Here is a 17,108-nt window from a genome sequence, read left to right on the forward strand (position 1 = left end):
AACTCCTTTTACACTTGTTAGCACTGGAATCTGTTAGGAGCTGCAGCAGAAGACAGAGCACACTGTTTTCTATTCAGCTCATATTATCAACAGGGGCATAATCTAGGTATTACCACAGGACTGAACTCTGCCTGTGGCTGCTGCCCTGTTTCTCAGTAGGTCTGCAAAAAAAGCTAGTAAAACTACCTGGCAGCCTCATTTTTTCATCTTGGATATACATACTGTCTGGTAGTCAGATTATTAAAACCCCAAACTTGTTCACCTGTAAAAATGGGTGAACAATTATGAAAATCAGTAAATAACTACCTGTGGTACCCTACCACGACATTTTGTGCAAGTGCAGTGGTATCAGAGTGGAGGTCAAGGACACAGGAGATTAAAAAAGTACTAGAAATACTGTATAGTTACATACATGTAAAATTAATTCTGTTGCTAAGTACAGCAGGTAAGTCTATGCTGTGCTTGCCAAACATTTTCCTTCTAGATTTCACACATATACAAATTACATCCATTAAAGGTACCAGTCTTAACAGAGCAATGTAAAATGATGTGAAACAAACCATGAGAAACTATGTACTGCTTTACCTCAGCATTTGCACTTGCATAAGAGGCCCGATTCATTTACAACGACTCATTTACAATGTGACTCATTTACATACCACATACTACTTTCTGTTTCTGAAATTCTTTGTAAATAGAAACAGAAGTTCTCTATCAGCATCCGCAAATTGCTGCCGGTTTATTTGGAAGCACAACTACGGTGCTGAATGGGCAATTTCCTGGGTTCAAGGCAAAGCAGAGTGAAGGCTGACTTAGCAGTTTTCAGCAAAATTTACAAAAAAAAGGGCAAATAATTTAAGAAAGCCTTATATTGTTTCTGTACATACCGTGGCAATAATCTGATTTGCCATTTTAGTGTGGTGCTAAGGCAGCATGAAACACAAAGTGAAAATGTGCAGTTGTTGAACAGGGTTACGTGGAATGCAAGGCAGTCACCCTCAGAGCCCTGCCAGGAAAGCACAGACACTGTGTGAGGACAGGCTGGGTTCCCACGGCTGCCTGGACCCCACTAACACACAGCAGTACACAGACATCATATTCCTTGTGTGCACTCAGTTCAGCTGCACCTAAACACCTCTTCTCTAGCAGAAATGCCAGTGTATAGGGTTTTAGATGATTCTACACTTCTCAGGCAAAGTGCAGGTAGCAAGGAAACCAATTCATCCAGCCAGGTAACCAGAAGCTCACGACTCCAAGGAGCCCTTGTGGTGCTGCCTGCACTGAGGTGCAGCTGGAGATCCTGCCTCAGCCAGACCATTTCTGGCACAGCACGGTGCAAGGAGCAGACACTCACTCATTTTCATCCCCACGCTCCCAGCAGGGCTCCAGGCTGGCCTCACCCTTGGCTTTGGGTGAGTGTGGGGGACACACAGCAGCACCACCTCACCCAGCACAGCCCCAGCCCTCACACACTCCCGGGTTTCTTTAGCAGGACAGAGCAGGAGTCCCTCTATGCCAAACATTTGCCAAAAGCACACAGACACCCTAGAATATCCAGCACAGCAGCAATATTTCTCCTGATCTGCAGCACATAAAGCAAAAAGCTGCAAGAGAAGGCTTTGTTGCTGTGATGTGATGACAGAAGAGGGAGGAAGATGTGCTTTTATTGTTCAGCCTCTTTTACATCCAAAAGGTCAATGTCAGTAAAAATCTTCAACCTTTAGAGTGGAACTATTCTCAAGACATAACAGGTATGGCAAGACATGCTTCTGCTTCATCTGTTAACAGGATGCTGTGTTAAGGTGATGCTCAAAGCAGAACCTGCTTTTTAAAGCTGTACTGATGAATGGCATTTGAAAAAATTAAACTCATACAGCTGCAATATTTGAATACACTGCACAGCAAAGTAATTCTAAAAAAGCACAAACTGTTACTGAATTGGCCTGCTTAATAAGTGCTGAGGTATTAAAAAACATTAATCCAAAAACAAAAGCATGAGCTAAGATTTTGCCAAAATAACCAAACCAAATGTATGTCTTTAGACTTACTTCAAGGAAATAAGCATGCTGCCATGGGCTTACTAAATTAAAAAAACCCACATAAATAAATCTGTAATTATATCAGTAATTTCAAATCTTTATTTTGGAAAAGTGCAATTAAAATATAATTAAATATTTCCAAGCAGAACGTAGGTCCTGACTTTCTGACAGTTGTAACAACCTGATAGAATTCAACCCCGTCTCCATTAAACGTGGGAACTGAATGTGGAAACCCAACTTACCTCTACATTGCAGCATCCTGAGACTTTTGCTTCAGAATGCAGTATATAATCCTGAAATGCTATTTTCATTCAAGTATTACATGCCATTTTTTAAAATCTTAACCAGAAGTAGGGATGGGAGTGAAAAACTTCACCTGCAGACTTGGAATACATCCTTTGATAAAGAAAAAGCCCTCCAAGACACATTGTTTGCAAAGGGTTTACCTTGTTCTCTGAGAATTAGCTTGACTGGATGTGGAGATATCATCAGCACCTGATAACACACCACCAGCATCATCTCTCTTGAAACCTTCATTTCTTCTCACTAGCAAACCAAAAGACAAATTAATACCTGACTGGGCAAGAAAGCACACAGAGAAATCCCATCTGAAACTCAAGGGTTTATCAGTCATACGAGATTACACAGAAGGAATCGAATTCCTGTGCTCTGCACAAGGGCACTACAGCATCAAACAAATTAACGTTATGAAGCTGATTTCAGTTTTCAGAGCTATCTTAGTTTTACCCCAACAAAAGCAGCTGACAGTCCCTTGAAGAAGAACACTAAGGAAGGCCTAAAAGAAATCACAATAAACCCCACTCAATTGCACAGACACCTTCCCAAGGTAACACATCTTTTTTGTCAGCCATGAGCTGAGACAAACACAGCAGGGACACCATAAAAACTGCTCCAGACCAGACAGAGAGCAGCTGGTTACCCATGCATCCAGTGCACAGGAAAAGGAGTCAAGGAGCAGGATCTGAATTTGTAATCATTATCCCTGCAATCTGAGTCCTCATTATAATTTATGGGAGTGTTTTTCCTTTTGGCCACATATTAACCTGTGATTCTCTTTGTAAAATTACAGCTTTTGCTGGGAGATCCTCCTGTGGCAGCACCTGAGACGTGACACTCCGAGCTTGATTTTGCACAGTACTTCAGTTCCCCCTCAGCACACAGAGCTGGCAGGAGAGCTCATGCAGAACACTCCAAAGCCACACTGATGTAGAAATCCTTCTTTGGGCAGTCACTGAGTGCAGATACACTTCTACTAGGAGGCAGCTCTATCTGCCTGTGCAGGCTCAGGAGTTGGGGCTGGAGCACACAAACAGTCTGTTCCCAATTGCAAGGCCCCACAGGGAAACTGCAGGAGCCCAGTGGCTGTCACTGCTCCTCAGGCTGGCCCAGCAAGCACAAGGACAGACAGTGACAAAGGAGGCTCAGAGAGCACTGAGTGCACGGAGGCTGGCCTGGAACTCTGTGCATACAGAATATACATGGTGCAGCTCTGCTCCAGCCTCCTAACTACTGTTTTCCCTAATTTTCACCAAATGATTTGTCTCTACTTTTTACAATGATTCTGCAAAGATGATTATCCTGCCATACATCAGCAAACAATCCTTTCTATCATCTCCTGCTTATTCAAGCGATTGATTTAATACAAACCACTTACAAATTTATCTTAAACAGCCTATACTATGTAGCACTTTTGCATTTCACTGAAATCCTTGGCATATGAATTATAAACCACTTAACCCTCATAGTAAAACCCACTGATATAATTATACCATAAAGGCCCCATAGAAGGATTTTATAATTCACTGTTACTGTGTGCTAACAACAACTCCATCATTTTTTTTGCAGCATGTATTTAAAAAAGAACACTTCTAATATAAAGTAAACTATTTCCAGCTTTTCCTAGCGAGTGCTAAATGTCAAACCCATTTCTGAACAGACTGCACACGATGTTGTAATTTCATCATCTTAAAACTTGGTATCAGGACTATTATCAACACTCCTACTAAAAGCTTTTGGGGGCTGATTCTTATCTTGACCTTTGTTCTTTAGATTTTTTGTATCTTTGGGTTTTTGGTTGGATGGCTGGTTTTTAAACATAGGTCTTACCTTGCCTGAAATCTGGTTCTGAAGAAATAACAGATGGACTTTCACTGGAAGTACTGTAAACATCGCTGTGGTAGGATTTGTACCTTCTCAAAGGCTCTGGAAGTTTAAATCAAGGTATCAGAAGCAGAAAGCAACAGTCATAACATAAAAATCAAACACAAACGCTTGAAATTTTACAAATATTCTCAAACCATTTTAAAATGTTTGTCTGTGGCTATGGAGTCTGAAAGCCAACAGCCAGGGGATGCTGTGCAGCCCCACTCTGTTCCCAGGCCTGGTGAGCACCTCCTGCATGTAAGAAGCAACCACCAGAACTCAGTCCCCGGTTCCTTCACGATGTAAAAAGAAAAATATCCACAGAGATAAAGCAAGCACTGGAAAATTGTAATTCAGCTCATCTTTGACATCCACAAAATACGATTAACAATCAATTAGTAAGCCCCGACAGGATATTTAATTAAGCAGAACAGCTAAATTGATGTGATGAGAAATCAATACAGCAGTCTCAGTTCCCAGTCTCAGGGGATTATGTAAATAACATATTGGAGCACAGGACTCCACAGAAGGGGTATGTACTTGACATTTGCAACCATCTCCAGAACTCTCCTGAGCACAAGACAACAAACACTCACAGAACGTGCATAAAAGCAGAACACACACAAAAAAAGAGTCTCTGCATCCTGGGAATACCAATGCTTCACCATCAAAGTGAGACAAAAAACCTCAGGTGTCCTTATTTGCAGCAGGCTGTTTCTGTTCTGACTAGAGTTAATATTTTTGAAAACAAAAGCAGTGATACAGAAAAAACACCTGTAACTGCTGTGAAAACAAGTGAAAACAGCCACTACAGCAAGGAATATGCAAAGCAAGAACACAAAATGGGGAACACATGAGCAGGTACTCCTGGAGGCTGCACAAGGAAATCGGAAGTTCCAACTTTCCACATCCAGAAAACAAAACATCTGGGGAAAAATTCTGAGGGAACAATAAACCTGCTCCATAACTTCTGTTAGGTCAGATGACAGGTGAGTCAACAACACGACTCATACAGACCTCCTACAGAAGTAGGAAAAATTCCAAATAGGAAAAAAGCATGAAAAGAAGCAAGATAATGCAGTACCCCAAGAACTAAAGACTCGTTCATGTTCACTTTGGACTACCTGTTTCCAAAAGCTCCCTCTTTAAAAGCCAATATTTCCCCCATTTCTACCCCCTCACTCGGGCTGTGCAGGGAATCTTTAAGGAAACTGGGAAAGGTAAGCAAAGCTGCAAGTCAGTTCACAAAAGCAACAAGTCCCTCCAGCCCATCCCTGTGCACAGTTCAGCAGGATAAAACCCAGTTAATCCAAAGAACACCTTACACTCCCAGAAAGGAGCAATATGGACCTTCAGCAAGATGAAAAGAATCCACTGGGGCTGTGTGGGAGCAGTGAGGCTGCTTCCATCGTTGTGGATTTTACAACAAAGAAATCTGCCCCCAGTCCAGCAATGACTTGCCTACCATGGGGAATAAACCCCACACTCAGTGGGTAGCTTTTAGAGATGTGTTTGTAAAACACTCCCAGCCCTTACGTGAGGCATCAATCCAAACATGACACTGTAGCTCTGTACTGAGTACTGCAGCTCTGAAATGTTTAACTAAAACCAGACCTCTTGTTTCCCAGTAGTTTTATTAGCCGTAGGTTTTTCAAGTCTGCTGAACTGACTTTGAAGCAAGATGATGGAGAGGGAACAATAAAATATGACATGAGACTTTAAACAGACTTTTTTTTTCCACTTAGTCAGCAGTTGGGGCTTCTCAAATTCCACACAAATTATGGCTCCATTCTGGTTCTTTGAGACATTAAATTTTGAAAAAAACAAACCTGTGGTAAAACAGAAACATGCAGTTAAACCACAAGACAAGTGATTGTAGGTGGTGGCGTGGTGTGGGACTCTGCAGGGTGTTTGACTCCTCCTGACTCAAACTGTGAGCAGGAGCTGGTGCCACGCTGTAGGCCAAGAAGTCCACGGGCCAAGAAACAAAAAGCAAGATTTCCACACGCTGTTTATTCCAATACTGTCACAGACCCCCACATAAGGCCCAGCAAGGCTCAAACCTACTCACAAGTAGAGCTGGAGACAGCACCACATCCCTGTCCTGCCACAGCCTTCTCCCTAATCGAGGCCACACAACTTAACTCAAGAACACAAGCAGAGGTATTCTTCTCATCTGCTGGAAGCATTAAACAGCCTCTCCATGCTGGGCTGCCAGGCAAAGTTTTGACTATCAGGCAAAGTTTAAAGGCAATCAAGAAGCTACACCCTGGAATTCCATGTAAATCCTCTAGATTTCTATCCATTTTGCTCAGTTGAGAGAAAATACATGCAGCTGTGGAACTGTTTGCTGCTGGGGCATCTCCCTTCCAGTTCTCTGCTGGCTACACAAATGTCTGTGTACCCCCTACACATCCCCAGCACTGCACTCCCTCCTTCCTGGGGCAGACAGAACAGGCACTGCAGACCTGCAAATGCTCAACTGAAATGTAAATATTGAGAATATTCTGTCTATAATGCTCACACACTCATCAAAATAATTTATGCTCTTTCGTCTCCTCCAGCAAGTTCTCCTCAATTCTAACATATCATATTAGGATATTTAACTTCAAAGAAAGCACTTGGATCATGTCCAAGCTAAGCTTCTAATTAAGAATTGGCTTCCAAAGGTCACAAAGTCCCAGTTCTGGGATCAAATTAAAGTTTAGCTTTTCATACAGAAGTTTCAAACCTAAGGACAAACTTCCAGTCTGTCTTGTCTGGGAAGGAGCTGAAAATTGACAACAAAAGCTAAAGACTGAAATAAAACAACTTATCTCCCATGTTTACAATTTTCCCTGGGAATTCTGGATAGCCTTGGTTTGTTGTCTTAGTTTCTTGGGTTTTTTTGGTTTGTTTTTATTTAAATTTTCAGTGACTGGAGAGATACTTCAGAACTGATTTAACTTCTATAAGCACCAAGTACATTGCAGCAAAAATATTTGTATCAGTTACCCTCCTTAACATTTCACTGTTTAGATTACAGTCTTTTACCAAAACACTTTGAACTACTTCATACCTTAATAGAAAAAAACCCCTGAGTTTAAGCATGCTTTAGGAGTTTGTAATTAAAATGAATATATAAAACTTGTATTAATAAGTGAAGTCAGCACGTGGTATCTCCACGATGCATTACCAGCTGCGGGGTCTGTGTCTGTGCTGCAGAGGGGCATTTCCAGGTTCCCTGTCCAGCCCAGCACAGCCTGGCAGGCAGCTCACACACACAATAACCAAACTCTGTTTGTGCAAGGCGAGCCTGCGAGCCCGGGCACGCCGCTCACAGGGAGAGCCTCACCCGGGCAGCTCCAGCAGCACTCACAGAATGCAGCCTGGGACTCCAGTGCGGTGAGCACGGCTCACATCAGGCACACGGCTCTGTACACACCCCGTACAGAATGATTTCTGCAGCACGGTTAAACCACAGCTCCACGGCAGGGAGAGCCCTGCTCTGCCCTTTGGCGCTCACTGGGGGCTGCCTGTCACAGGGCAGTGGTACCACAGAGCCACTCTCAGCCTGTGCCTGGCCACTGAGCCCTCCGAAGGCAGGCCCGGGACAGCAAACTCTGAGTGCCTGGACACTGGACAGGAGTCAGGAGGTATCACCAGTTTGGTGGGAGAGAAGGGAAAAAACCCGGAGTGGGGGAGAACAGACCACACCTTCAACTCTCGAGCTGAAACGCAAGCTTCCAAAATGTAAACGAGAATTATTTTTTCTCTGAAAGAAATGGGACACCATCAGCAGCATCCAGTCAACAATTTCCACATTTCAAAAGAACAACAAAAACAAAACCTGCTCTCCAGGCACAGGTGAGATGTTAGGGTTTAACACCTGACAATTTCACAACTCTAATCAATTCTAAGGTCACAAAACCTCCATAACAAAACAAGAATGAACAAAAGGGCAAAGATGAAGGACTTACTCTCCTGGTAAAATTAGCTTTTTGAGTCTCTTCCTAGGGATCAGAACTGGCTACACCTTAAGCCAAACAGCAGACTCTTGCCCGTGCCCCCATCTGGCTCAATGGCAGCCAATTATAAACAATGATCTTAGCAGAGAAGAGATAAAAACCTCGCCCTGACACTGCACAGCCCATCAACATCAGCCAGTAAGTCCCGGAGCAAGGCAGTCACAAGGACACGGTCCTTGGGAGCCTTTGAGGCTAAATCTGAGATGTTCAACACTATAGTGCACTTCAGATGGTCTGCAGCTCACTACAAAGTACTGCAGCACAGCTGTAATTAAAGCTCTGTCATTCTTTCCACTATAAACTCTGCTTTTCATGAGTTTATAATTTAGATTGTAAAAATCTGTTCTGAGTGAAAGCTTGGCAAACCAGGGCCTGTGCATAACAACATTTTCTTTTTCCAAGGCAGTCAGCTCCTTAAGGTTTTATGAATAACAGAAAAGTTTTCCAGCTTAACCCAAAGTAAGTTAAAGAAAAATATGCCATATGTAATTTAAATTCCTTTGTAGTTTGAAGAGGGAAGTTTTATCTCGCCAAGTTCAACTGACAGAGAGTCCAATGTCACTTCACAATTCAAAAACAGAAAAACAATGTATACAGTCAAAAGCAGAGGCTTAATACAATTTACACAGGCTTAGCTGTAACCTAGACCTGGACTGAACTGAAATTATCCCCAGATCTAGCAAAGAGAAGGCAGATTGTACCTCCTCTGCTACCCAACCTAACCCTGTTTCCTGTGACTCCTTGCCCATTCCTCCCCCTCCAAACTGAAATGAACCCTTATTCCAAACTGCATGAACTTTTGAAGTAAATTATTCTCCTTCTCTTTTTTTCACTCATACCTCTCAGCTATGCTGGTCAGAAGAGTAATTCCACACACACTTGACACTTGATAGTGTTGGATGTGGAAATCTCTGTCTACCCACTAAGTACTTCAAAATTACATACAACAGTAACGCACAAAAAACTCAAGACTGTATTTTTCATTTCTTTGACAGATGAAACTGGCAATAGACTTCTTATGAAAGATCTCAAGGGATGTGTCTGGTGTAAAAAAAGTAAGATGGGGAACAGTAAAACATACAGAACAAAAAAAAAGGAAAAGGGAAAGAAGTCTTAACAGACTAGCAGACTTTATATATTAAGACTTTTGTGAATCTGCTCACTAAGGCAGAATAGATACTTCCAGTCAGGCTTCTCAAGCCCTGTAAGACATAACAGCAACTCCTATGTGAAACAGCATTCGTCATCCATCTTACTAGAATACTCCTTTAAACTGGCTCATTAAAAATTCACATTCACAACTAGTGTCTGGTCCAAAAGTTTTTCTTTAAGTAGTTAACTGACTGAAGACATCGAACAGTTGAGAGCCTAAAATATAACAGTGAAGCACACACTCCCACCTTCAAGAGCCAAACGCACCTTCCTAGAAAATAGAAAACTCTGAAACCCAGCTACCTGTTGAGAAAGTGTCTTTACTTTTTCCTAGCAAGTAATTCAGAAGGATGGGCAGTGAGTCATTGGCTGTTCCCCAGTCATCCCTGTAGTGTTTGTCACTCAGCCTCTGTGACTATTAAGGCCCAGTTCCCAGTTTATTTGACTGCACTTTCACCCATTCCCCTTAGGAATGGAGTAGTTTCACACATCTGACTTATCTCAGTCCCAAAGGCACGGGCATGTTTTGTTTTCTGCCATCTCCCACTCTGCTTGAATGAGAATGATAAACCATTGCTCACCAGTGGGTTTGGCCAGGCTTTGGTTTTGCTCTTGTGCAACACAGACCTGCACAAAGCCGCGCTCCTGCACAAGGCTGCCGAGCTTTCCCAACGCTGGGAGTGGCCTCCCCTAAACTCTGTCAGCGCCCATCTCCAGCGATCCCAGCTGACTCACACTTGAGACGGACCCTGCTGATTTCAGACTCGAACCAAAAGCCAACCAAGCCTCCCTGCACCTCATCAGACATCGGGGTAGATAATAACAGCTAGTGAACTGCTACAGAGATAAACAATGCTTCTCCATAGTGCTGCTTTCATCTGCTTCATTTCTTCACATGATAACGCAACCCGCATGGGAGATGCTGATTTGATAGCACAGGAGCTGTACAGAGATCACAGCAGCTTTTCACCCTGCCTGTGCCACTCCAGTAACCTCCTCCCTTCTGGAACAGAGGCTCGGTGCACAGGAGAGGACTGGCTTCCCGGGCTAATTGCAATACAGGCATCTCCCCAGATGGCCACAGAGGGCACGAGCAGGCATTTTCACCAGTTCAACCTTGACTAAAGGTTTATCATCTCTCCTTAATACGGAGGTGTTCACACCCCAGGCAGAAGAAGGAGGCAGGGGTAGGGTGTGTGTTCAGTTCCTCCTGTCACACAGCAGCCAGGCTAACTCATGAGGCTGAGTGCAGTGAGGAAATGCCTGAGCTGGCTCTGGACGTACACTTTACCACACACCTGACATGACCAGGGTATGCTTTCTGGACCAGCACAAGCAGGATCCAGCTCTGCTCTATCTTCTGTCTTCTATCCAACTGTATCAAACTTACAGCCCCTGAAAATCACCCCACAAAACCAAAGCAAATATAACATGCAGTTCCACTTAGAGGTTTCTGCATCAAGGTAATTTTATAACTTTCCCCACAACAATTACAAAGACTTGTTTGTCCCCCATGCATTTTTTAATGAACTGGTGGAACTTGTGTGAAGTATTCCCACTGAAGTAAAGATCTGAAGACGAGGCCAAAAAAAAAAATTTATATTTAAGGGCTTCAGTCCAGAGTTATGCACAAAAACAGATCTGGAGATGAAATTCTGCCTTTCCTCGGGGGCATAAATCCATCTTTAATAGCTGGAGATGAGAATCTTCTTTCGAGTACAATTACTTGACAATTGGCTGTTAGCAGCTTTTTTTTTTTCCTAATTGTAATTGATGAGCTTGATACTTGTTAGAGATCAACTATTCTGAGCAAGCAATCTGGACAACCACATGTATCTTCACTGGCAACAGATGCTCTAATGACTTCACTTTGTAAAAAAGATGAAGCAAAGACCTCAACTGTGTCAAGAGCTGCTACAAGAGAACTCAAATTTATCATAACGAGATATCTTTATTTGACCACTGGAATACCCAGAAAATCAAAACACTTCACTTACCTTCTACATTCATAGCCTCCCTGAGGAGCTGCAGCTTCTTCTGCCTCTCCCTGATCCTGTCGAAGGCACTGGATATGGCAGCAGACGTGGCCGTGTCGGGCGCGCGGCGCGCTGGCTCCGGTTTCTGCGCTGCCAAGGCGTCCAGGGCCATGCTCCCGTCCGAGTACCGCGCCTCCTTGCTCCTGGCAGCTGCAGCAGTCCGTACTGTAAACGTTTCACCCTGGGGGCTGTGCCTGTGAGAGCCCCCCGCAGGGTCCCTCTCAGCTGCCCTGTCAGCGGCACAAAGCAGGTCTGTGGAAGAGGCCCATATTTTCCGCTTGGGAGGGACATCTGTGTGAAGGTGACCTTTTTTCTCAGGCTCGCTGGTTTTACACCTATGAGGACAGAAAACATCCTCCTGACCCGAAGTGTAATCTGCAGAAATGCCCTGGAAGAACTCCTCCTCGTCCCGTGTCCCTCGGATGGACAGAAACCCCATAGACTTGCTGAGTCCTTTGTTCAGGGGGGTCTGCTGAGAGAAGGGGGCTCTGTGTCCCTCGGGTGCATCGACCGCCAGCGCTTTTCCTGCAACAAGGAGACGTTTCAAACGAGTCATTTTCTGCCCAGCACACGGAGGCCAACACAGGTTAGTTACAGGTATGATGAGCACACACCTGGGCATTGGTTTTTACATGCAAAGCATTGAGAAGGCTCAAGGGCTCCCTCAGATAACAGAGACAGAAATCCAGCTACTTCATACATGATGCCCATTTTATTTCTTTTAGTTCTAAAATGCCCAAGAAAAAACCAAGTACTACTATAATTCAATATTAACATTAAAAACCCCCAATCACATAATTACTGAAAGGTGTTTTCTCATTAGTTTCATTTTCAAAATAGCCTGGACTATCACCAAAAATACTACTTAATAATCAATCTGAAATCAGCCATTCCTCTCACACCCAAACACACCGCCTACAGGTTTTAATAACAAGTCCAGGTTTGTTCTGCAGAGTTACAGATGCCCTGCAATGGAGTCAGCAGTAAGAAAAGAATGACTGTGTGCTCATGTATCCAGCTTCCAGAAAACAGTACAAAACAGAGCAGACTGGAATAATATTTCTTCTTTAACACATGGATTTTCAGTTGAATGGCGTGCTCAAGTCCAAATTCATTAAGTCAACATGTGGTTTACTCTTCAGCTTTTCCTCCTCCAGCTTTTACAATGAAATATGTGGGGAAAAGAAGGAAAGAATCACCAGCAAAAGCCTATATATAAGGAACAAATATCGAACTAATGATCAAGAGGAACCTGCATAAGGAAACTTGTACATCTTTATCATGCAAGACTCGTGTTATGACCTTCCTTTTTTTTAAAAAAAGGGTTGTATCTGTAATGGAAACTCTGGAGACGTATCCTAAGTACCTTGGCTCGACTAAAAACATTAATTCTATCACCTGAGACCACACAGAGCTACCCAGGTGTGTAACAGGACAGAAGTGCCTCCCTGTTTGTCAGGGAGGGGGACAGAACAAGCCATTAGCAATTAAGATGCTACAGCATGAAGCAACTTCAAAAGGAACATTCCCCTTCCCCAGTTACTTCTCTGTTGCACTAAGCTCTCCTCCTTGCTCATCTGAGGAGTGTAGGGGTTCTTGATTCCTCATATGGCCCTTGGGTGTTTATCCTCCACTTGATGTTACATTAGAGCAATTATTTATAATTACTGTAAATAATTCAAATGCAATTACAGTAACTGTATGATTCCAATGTATAATATATAGTGAGGGAATGTATACAATAAAAATAGCAACTAATAACCAGGAGTTCACAATTAAATTCCCTTGTGGTGCTAAAACGAAACTCTAGCTTTCCACACACACCTTCAACTGCCAGATGTTACATTTGCTAAATAACCACGATCTGTTTTCTTCTTCCTTCGGTGTTTTCAGCTCTGAATGCCAATACACCCTCTTTACACCCGTGTCCTTCACAGACCATCTTTCACTCACGCTGACAGTAACCTGGTTGATTTTCCTCTGAGAAAGAGTTGTTGTCTAACTAAATCCAGTCTGTCTGCAATTCCTTGTGTACCAACACAGGCAATTAATCCACCATTAAGTAAGTGCAAACACAGTTGGTACCATCACATGCTGTATCTGGTTTTGCTGCCTAAACTCAACTCAATTTTCTTTAAAGTCTTTCTGCCTGCCCCTTCCTTTTGTTTGCACCAAACAAAACACCTTTTTCAACTCTGTTATGGATTTTGTCTTTGGATGTGTGTAGAAGCACACATATGGGAGGGGGGGGTGGTGAGGAAGAGAGAGGGGCTGGGGCAGCAGGGAAGGACTGCCCATGTGTGCATGAGAACACACACCACCACGGCCAGATTGGAAGGTCTCGAGAGAGGAAATTATTATACAGGAGTTTGAAAAACATCTCCCACGCCATCTCTGTGCAGAAAACAAAGCAACAGAAAACCTCTTTCTCCCCAGACACTGCGGTTAGTTTCTAAAATCTGAGTGGGGAGCTGATGGAGGAGTTGGGTTTGCAATCCCTTTGGGGCAGGCTGAAAGCCAAACAGAAGACAGCAGAGCCAGCTGTGGCCTGTGGGTCGACTGCTAGGAATGGCACTCCCTCTCCTCTTTTGCTTTCTAAATTGTTGAGAAAAATCCAAGTTTCAGACGGAAGTACTGCTAAACAATGCACTCTCTGTGCAGGAGGAACCGAGCTGGACACGAGGACTGCTGAAAGCACCACATGCAATGGCCAAGTTACAAATCCATATAACAATTTGCATTCTGCTTTGGACTGACAGCTCTTCTATCCAAAAACGCCAAACAGCTCCAAAAGCCAGGCATCTTGTTCAGAACAGAGGTAGTGAGCCTTGCCAAGCAGCACTTCACGTTTCATAAATGCAACATTTTCACCTCTTCCCTTCCTCAGCACCCCTGCAGGAAAAGGCAACCATTGCTCTTTGCCACTCAGCTTTATGGGTCAGGGGGTTTGGGTACATTTCTCAAGCAAGAAGGCAAAAGATCCACCTAGCTACTCCCTTCCTGGATTTCTGTGTATCCCAGGAGAAGCTTGGGCTTACAGCTGCTTTTCTGCACAGAGACAGCATTTCAGCATTTGGCATCTCTGCATTGGTTTCCTCACTGACCTTTGTGTCTGCTCTCGCTTTATCTTCAGTTCTGAGTTTGTCCTCAGCACCACCCTGGCAGCATTTCCAATAGCCAGGCTGGAAGCTCCCTATACCTAAATTTAAAAGATCTCTACCAGTGCCAACCACCAGTACTGCTAGATGCAAACAGAAACACTTATTGGAAGAAAACAGGCATGGCTTTGGGAGTGAAAAAGGATAAAATCCTTTTTTTTTTTTCTTTCAACAAGAAATCTTCATCTGGCTTTCATTTGGTTTTGCTGAACTCTGAAAGTTATTCTCCACCTACTCAGTTCTATTTTTTTCTGGAACTGATGAGCTAGGGGAAATTTAAAAAAATAAAAAAGTATATTTAGTATATTTACAGATGACAAATTTTCAAGTAAATGGAAATAAGTTTGTGCTGCAGTTCTTGATAATTTAAGTCTGTGTGTTTGGATTTATCAAGGTAATGTTTAAGCTACTTCAGTTCACATATGGAGGTCATCACTATAAACCATTTTTTACAGACTAGAAGTTGTGTTTTCACCCAGATCAGGAACAGAGGAGCAACTCCAGCACATCTGCAACATATCTTTGTTGCAATGACTTAGACTGGTCCAAGCTGATGCCTTATAAAATGTTCCTGCTCAGCTCCACCATTCTTCCAGAAAAATTAGAGAGCAGCCTTTTGGAAGAGTACATCCTCTTGTCTGAACAGCCTAGCACAGAGCTGGGCTGCCAATGACCTTGAACAACATCATCTCTGATCTCAAACAACAAAAAATCACAGCAAACATCAGCATTTGACCTGCATCCTTTATCCTTTTTCCTCCACAGTGGCAGCAGCAGCCTGGCTCCTCCCTGGTGTCCCTGAAGTAAAGTACAGCCCTACCTGGCCTCCATATCCACCTCACACTGTCAGAGCACAGCTGAGCTGTGATGGAACACACATCACTTCTCTTCAGGGGAAAAAAAAGGCAGCAAAAGAGCTTTGTGTGCAGGGAAAAGGGTCCAGAAGAGATTTTTGTGCAATTGGAGCTATGATGAGAGAGCAGAGTCCACAAGAAAGAGGGAACAAGGAAAAGCTGCTTCCTTTTCCTCTAGCTGACCAACCTTCAGCTGAAAATCTCCTTTCTCCAGAAACAAAACATTTGGCCAAGAACCTTTTAAACCTGCTCCTACCATACGGACTGAACTGAAAACAGACAAATATTTTCTTGAAACCATCACCACGTTTCACCATCACAAGCATTTAGTTAGACACTGAACCATCAGAGCTCTGTGAATGTAAGCAAGTCCTCCTCTAATTCATTTCTTTGCTTACAAAATCCACCCACCAAACCCTGTCTGCCACAGGGCTGCAATGAAGCACTTACCCGTGGGAAGCCCCTTTCCCCTCAGCCTCTCCCGAATAGCCTGGCTCCTGTCTGGCTGCAATTTCCTATCTCCATTACAAGACAGCTGATCCATCTGCAAAAAAAGGCAGTAACACAAAGTCAAAATGTTGGAACAGCTCATATTAGTCTGAAACAAGCATTGTTTTTATGGAAATGCACAATATTAGTCAGTGTCAAACAGTTAAGTGCAGAATGGGAGTTCAAACCTTTTAATAAAAAACTGATTCATCAGCAAGAACATCCCCTAGAATTATCCAGATTTGAATAGTGTGTGCATTATTTGACTACACATTTGTCTAGCTTTTTTCCACTAAGAATAAATTAAGTTCACAGGGATGTAATTTGAACATATTCCACCCCTACAGCAAACTGAAGGGACAGCAACACTCAGAGCCCATCTTCCATGGTTACAGTCAGTGGAACGTGCCTGGTTCTGTGGAACAGGAAGGACTGTCAGGTACCCTCACAGACTGCACACCTCAAATCACACGCACCCATCTGCGAGGAGTCTCTCCAGCCCCTCAGGCACATTCCTCAAGCGTCAGGCTTAACTACTCCCACTAACTTTTCACTTAGGCTTTTTTTTTTTAATCACTACCTCCCTAGGAAAAAACTTTCACATGTGCAGTTATTCAAAGAAGAGTTTATTTGCTACAACAAAACATTCTTAGTGAGATCTTTTCATATCGCAGGAGTGCAACCTGGGCAGCAGGAGGGAAGGAGAAATCAGGCAGACTTCACAACTCCAATACAACTCAGTTAACATTAAACAGCCTGAACCAGCCTGGGGCTATATTGCCCTGTACAAAGCACACTAACAATTAACATGGCAAATGAAAACATTCAGATGGGACCTCTCGGGGTGCTTCAGACACCACCAAATGACCACTTACAGAGATAAGATCCCCTGAGCCTTTGTGGGTGCCCCATCCCTGGAAGTGTTCATGGCCAGGCTGGATGGAGCTCTGAACGATCTGGTCTTGTGAAAGGTGTCCCTGACCACAGCAGGGAGGTTGGATCTAGCTCTAAGGTCCCTTTTAACCCAAACAATCCTATGATTCTATGACTATTTATGGTTTTCCTTTATTTACTTAAAATTATTTAACTATTCTGAAGTCACGCTGTAATGGTGAAAAGAGAAGCTGCCCATCAGGAATAGTAACTTTGCAAGATGAGTTAATGTAATTTCTTCCACTTCTAAAAACAATTTGTTAGACAATAAAATCCT

At 43.3% G+C, this 17,108-nt stretch overlaps 1 protein-coding gene across 4 annotated transcripts in view; it reads right to left on the reverse strand.

The window, feature by feature from the left end:
• The window catches only part of PTPN13 (protein tyrosine phosphatase non-receptor type 13), an 80,002-nt gene that overhangs the window by 36,025 nt on the left and 26,869 nt on the right, over positions 1-17,108 (reverse strand). For all 4 annotated transcript variants that reach the window (XM_063414976.1, XM_063414977.1, XM_063414978.1 and 1 more), the window contains exons 6-9: positions 15,860-15,953; positions 11,359-11,922; positions 4,167-4,262; positions 2,486-2,585 (exon numbers count right to left, since the gene is read on the reverse strand). In XM_063414976.1, the coding sequence (XP_063271046.1) occupies positions 2,486-2,585; positions 4,167-4,262; positions 11,359-11,922; positions 15,860-15,953 (854 nt within the window). The remainder of the gene's footprint in view (positions 1-2,485; positions 2,586-4,166; positions 4,263-11,358; positions 11,923-15,859; positions 15,954-17,108) is intronic.

This window comes from Prinia subflava, chromosome 18 (genome assembly GCF_021018805.1).
Source record: "Prinia subflava isolate CZ2003 ecotype Zambia chromosome 18, Cam_Psub_1.2, whole genome shotgun sequence".
Classification (NCBI taxonomy): Eukaryota; Metazoa; Chordata; class Aves; order Passeriformes; family Cisticolidae; genus Prinia; species Prinia subflava.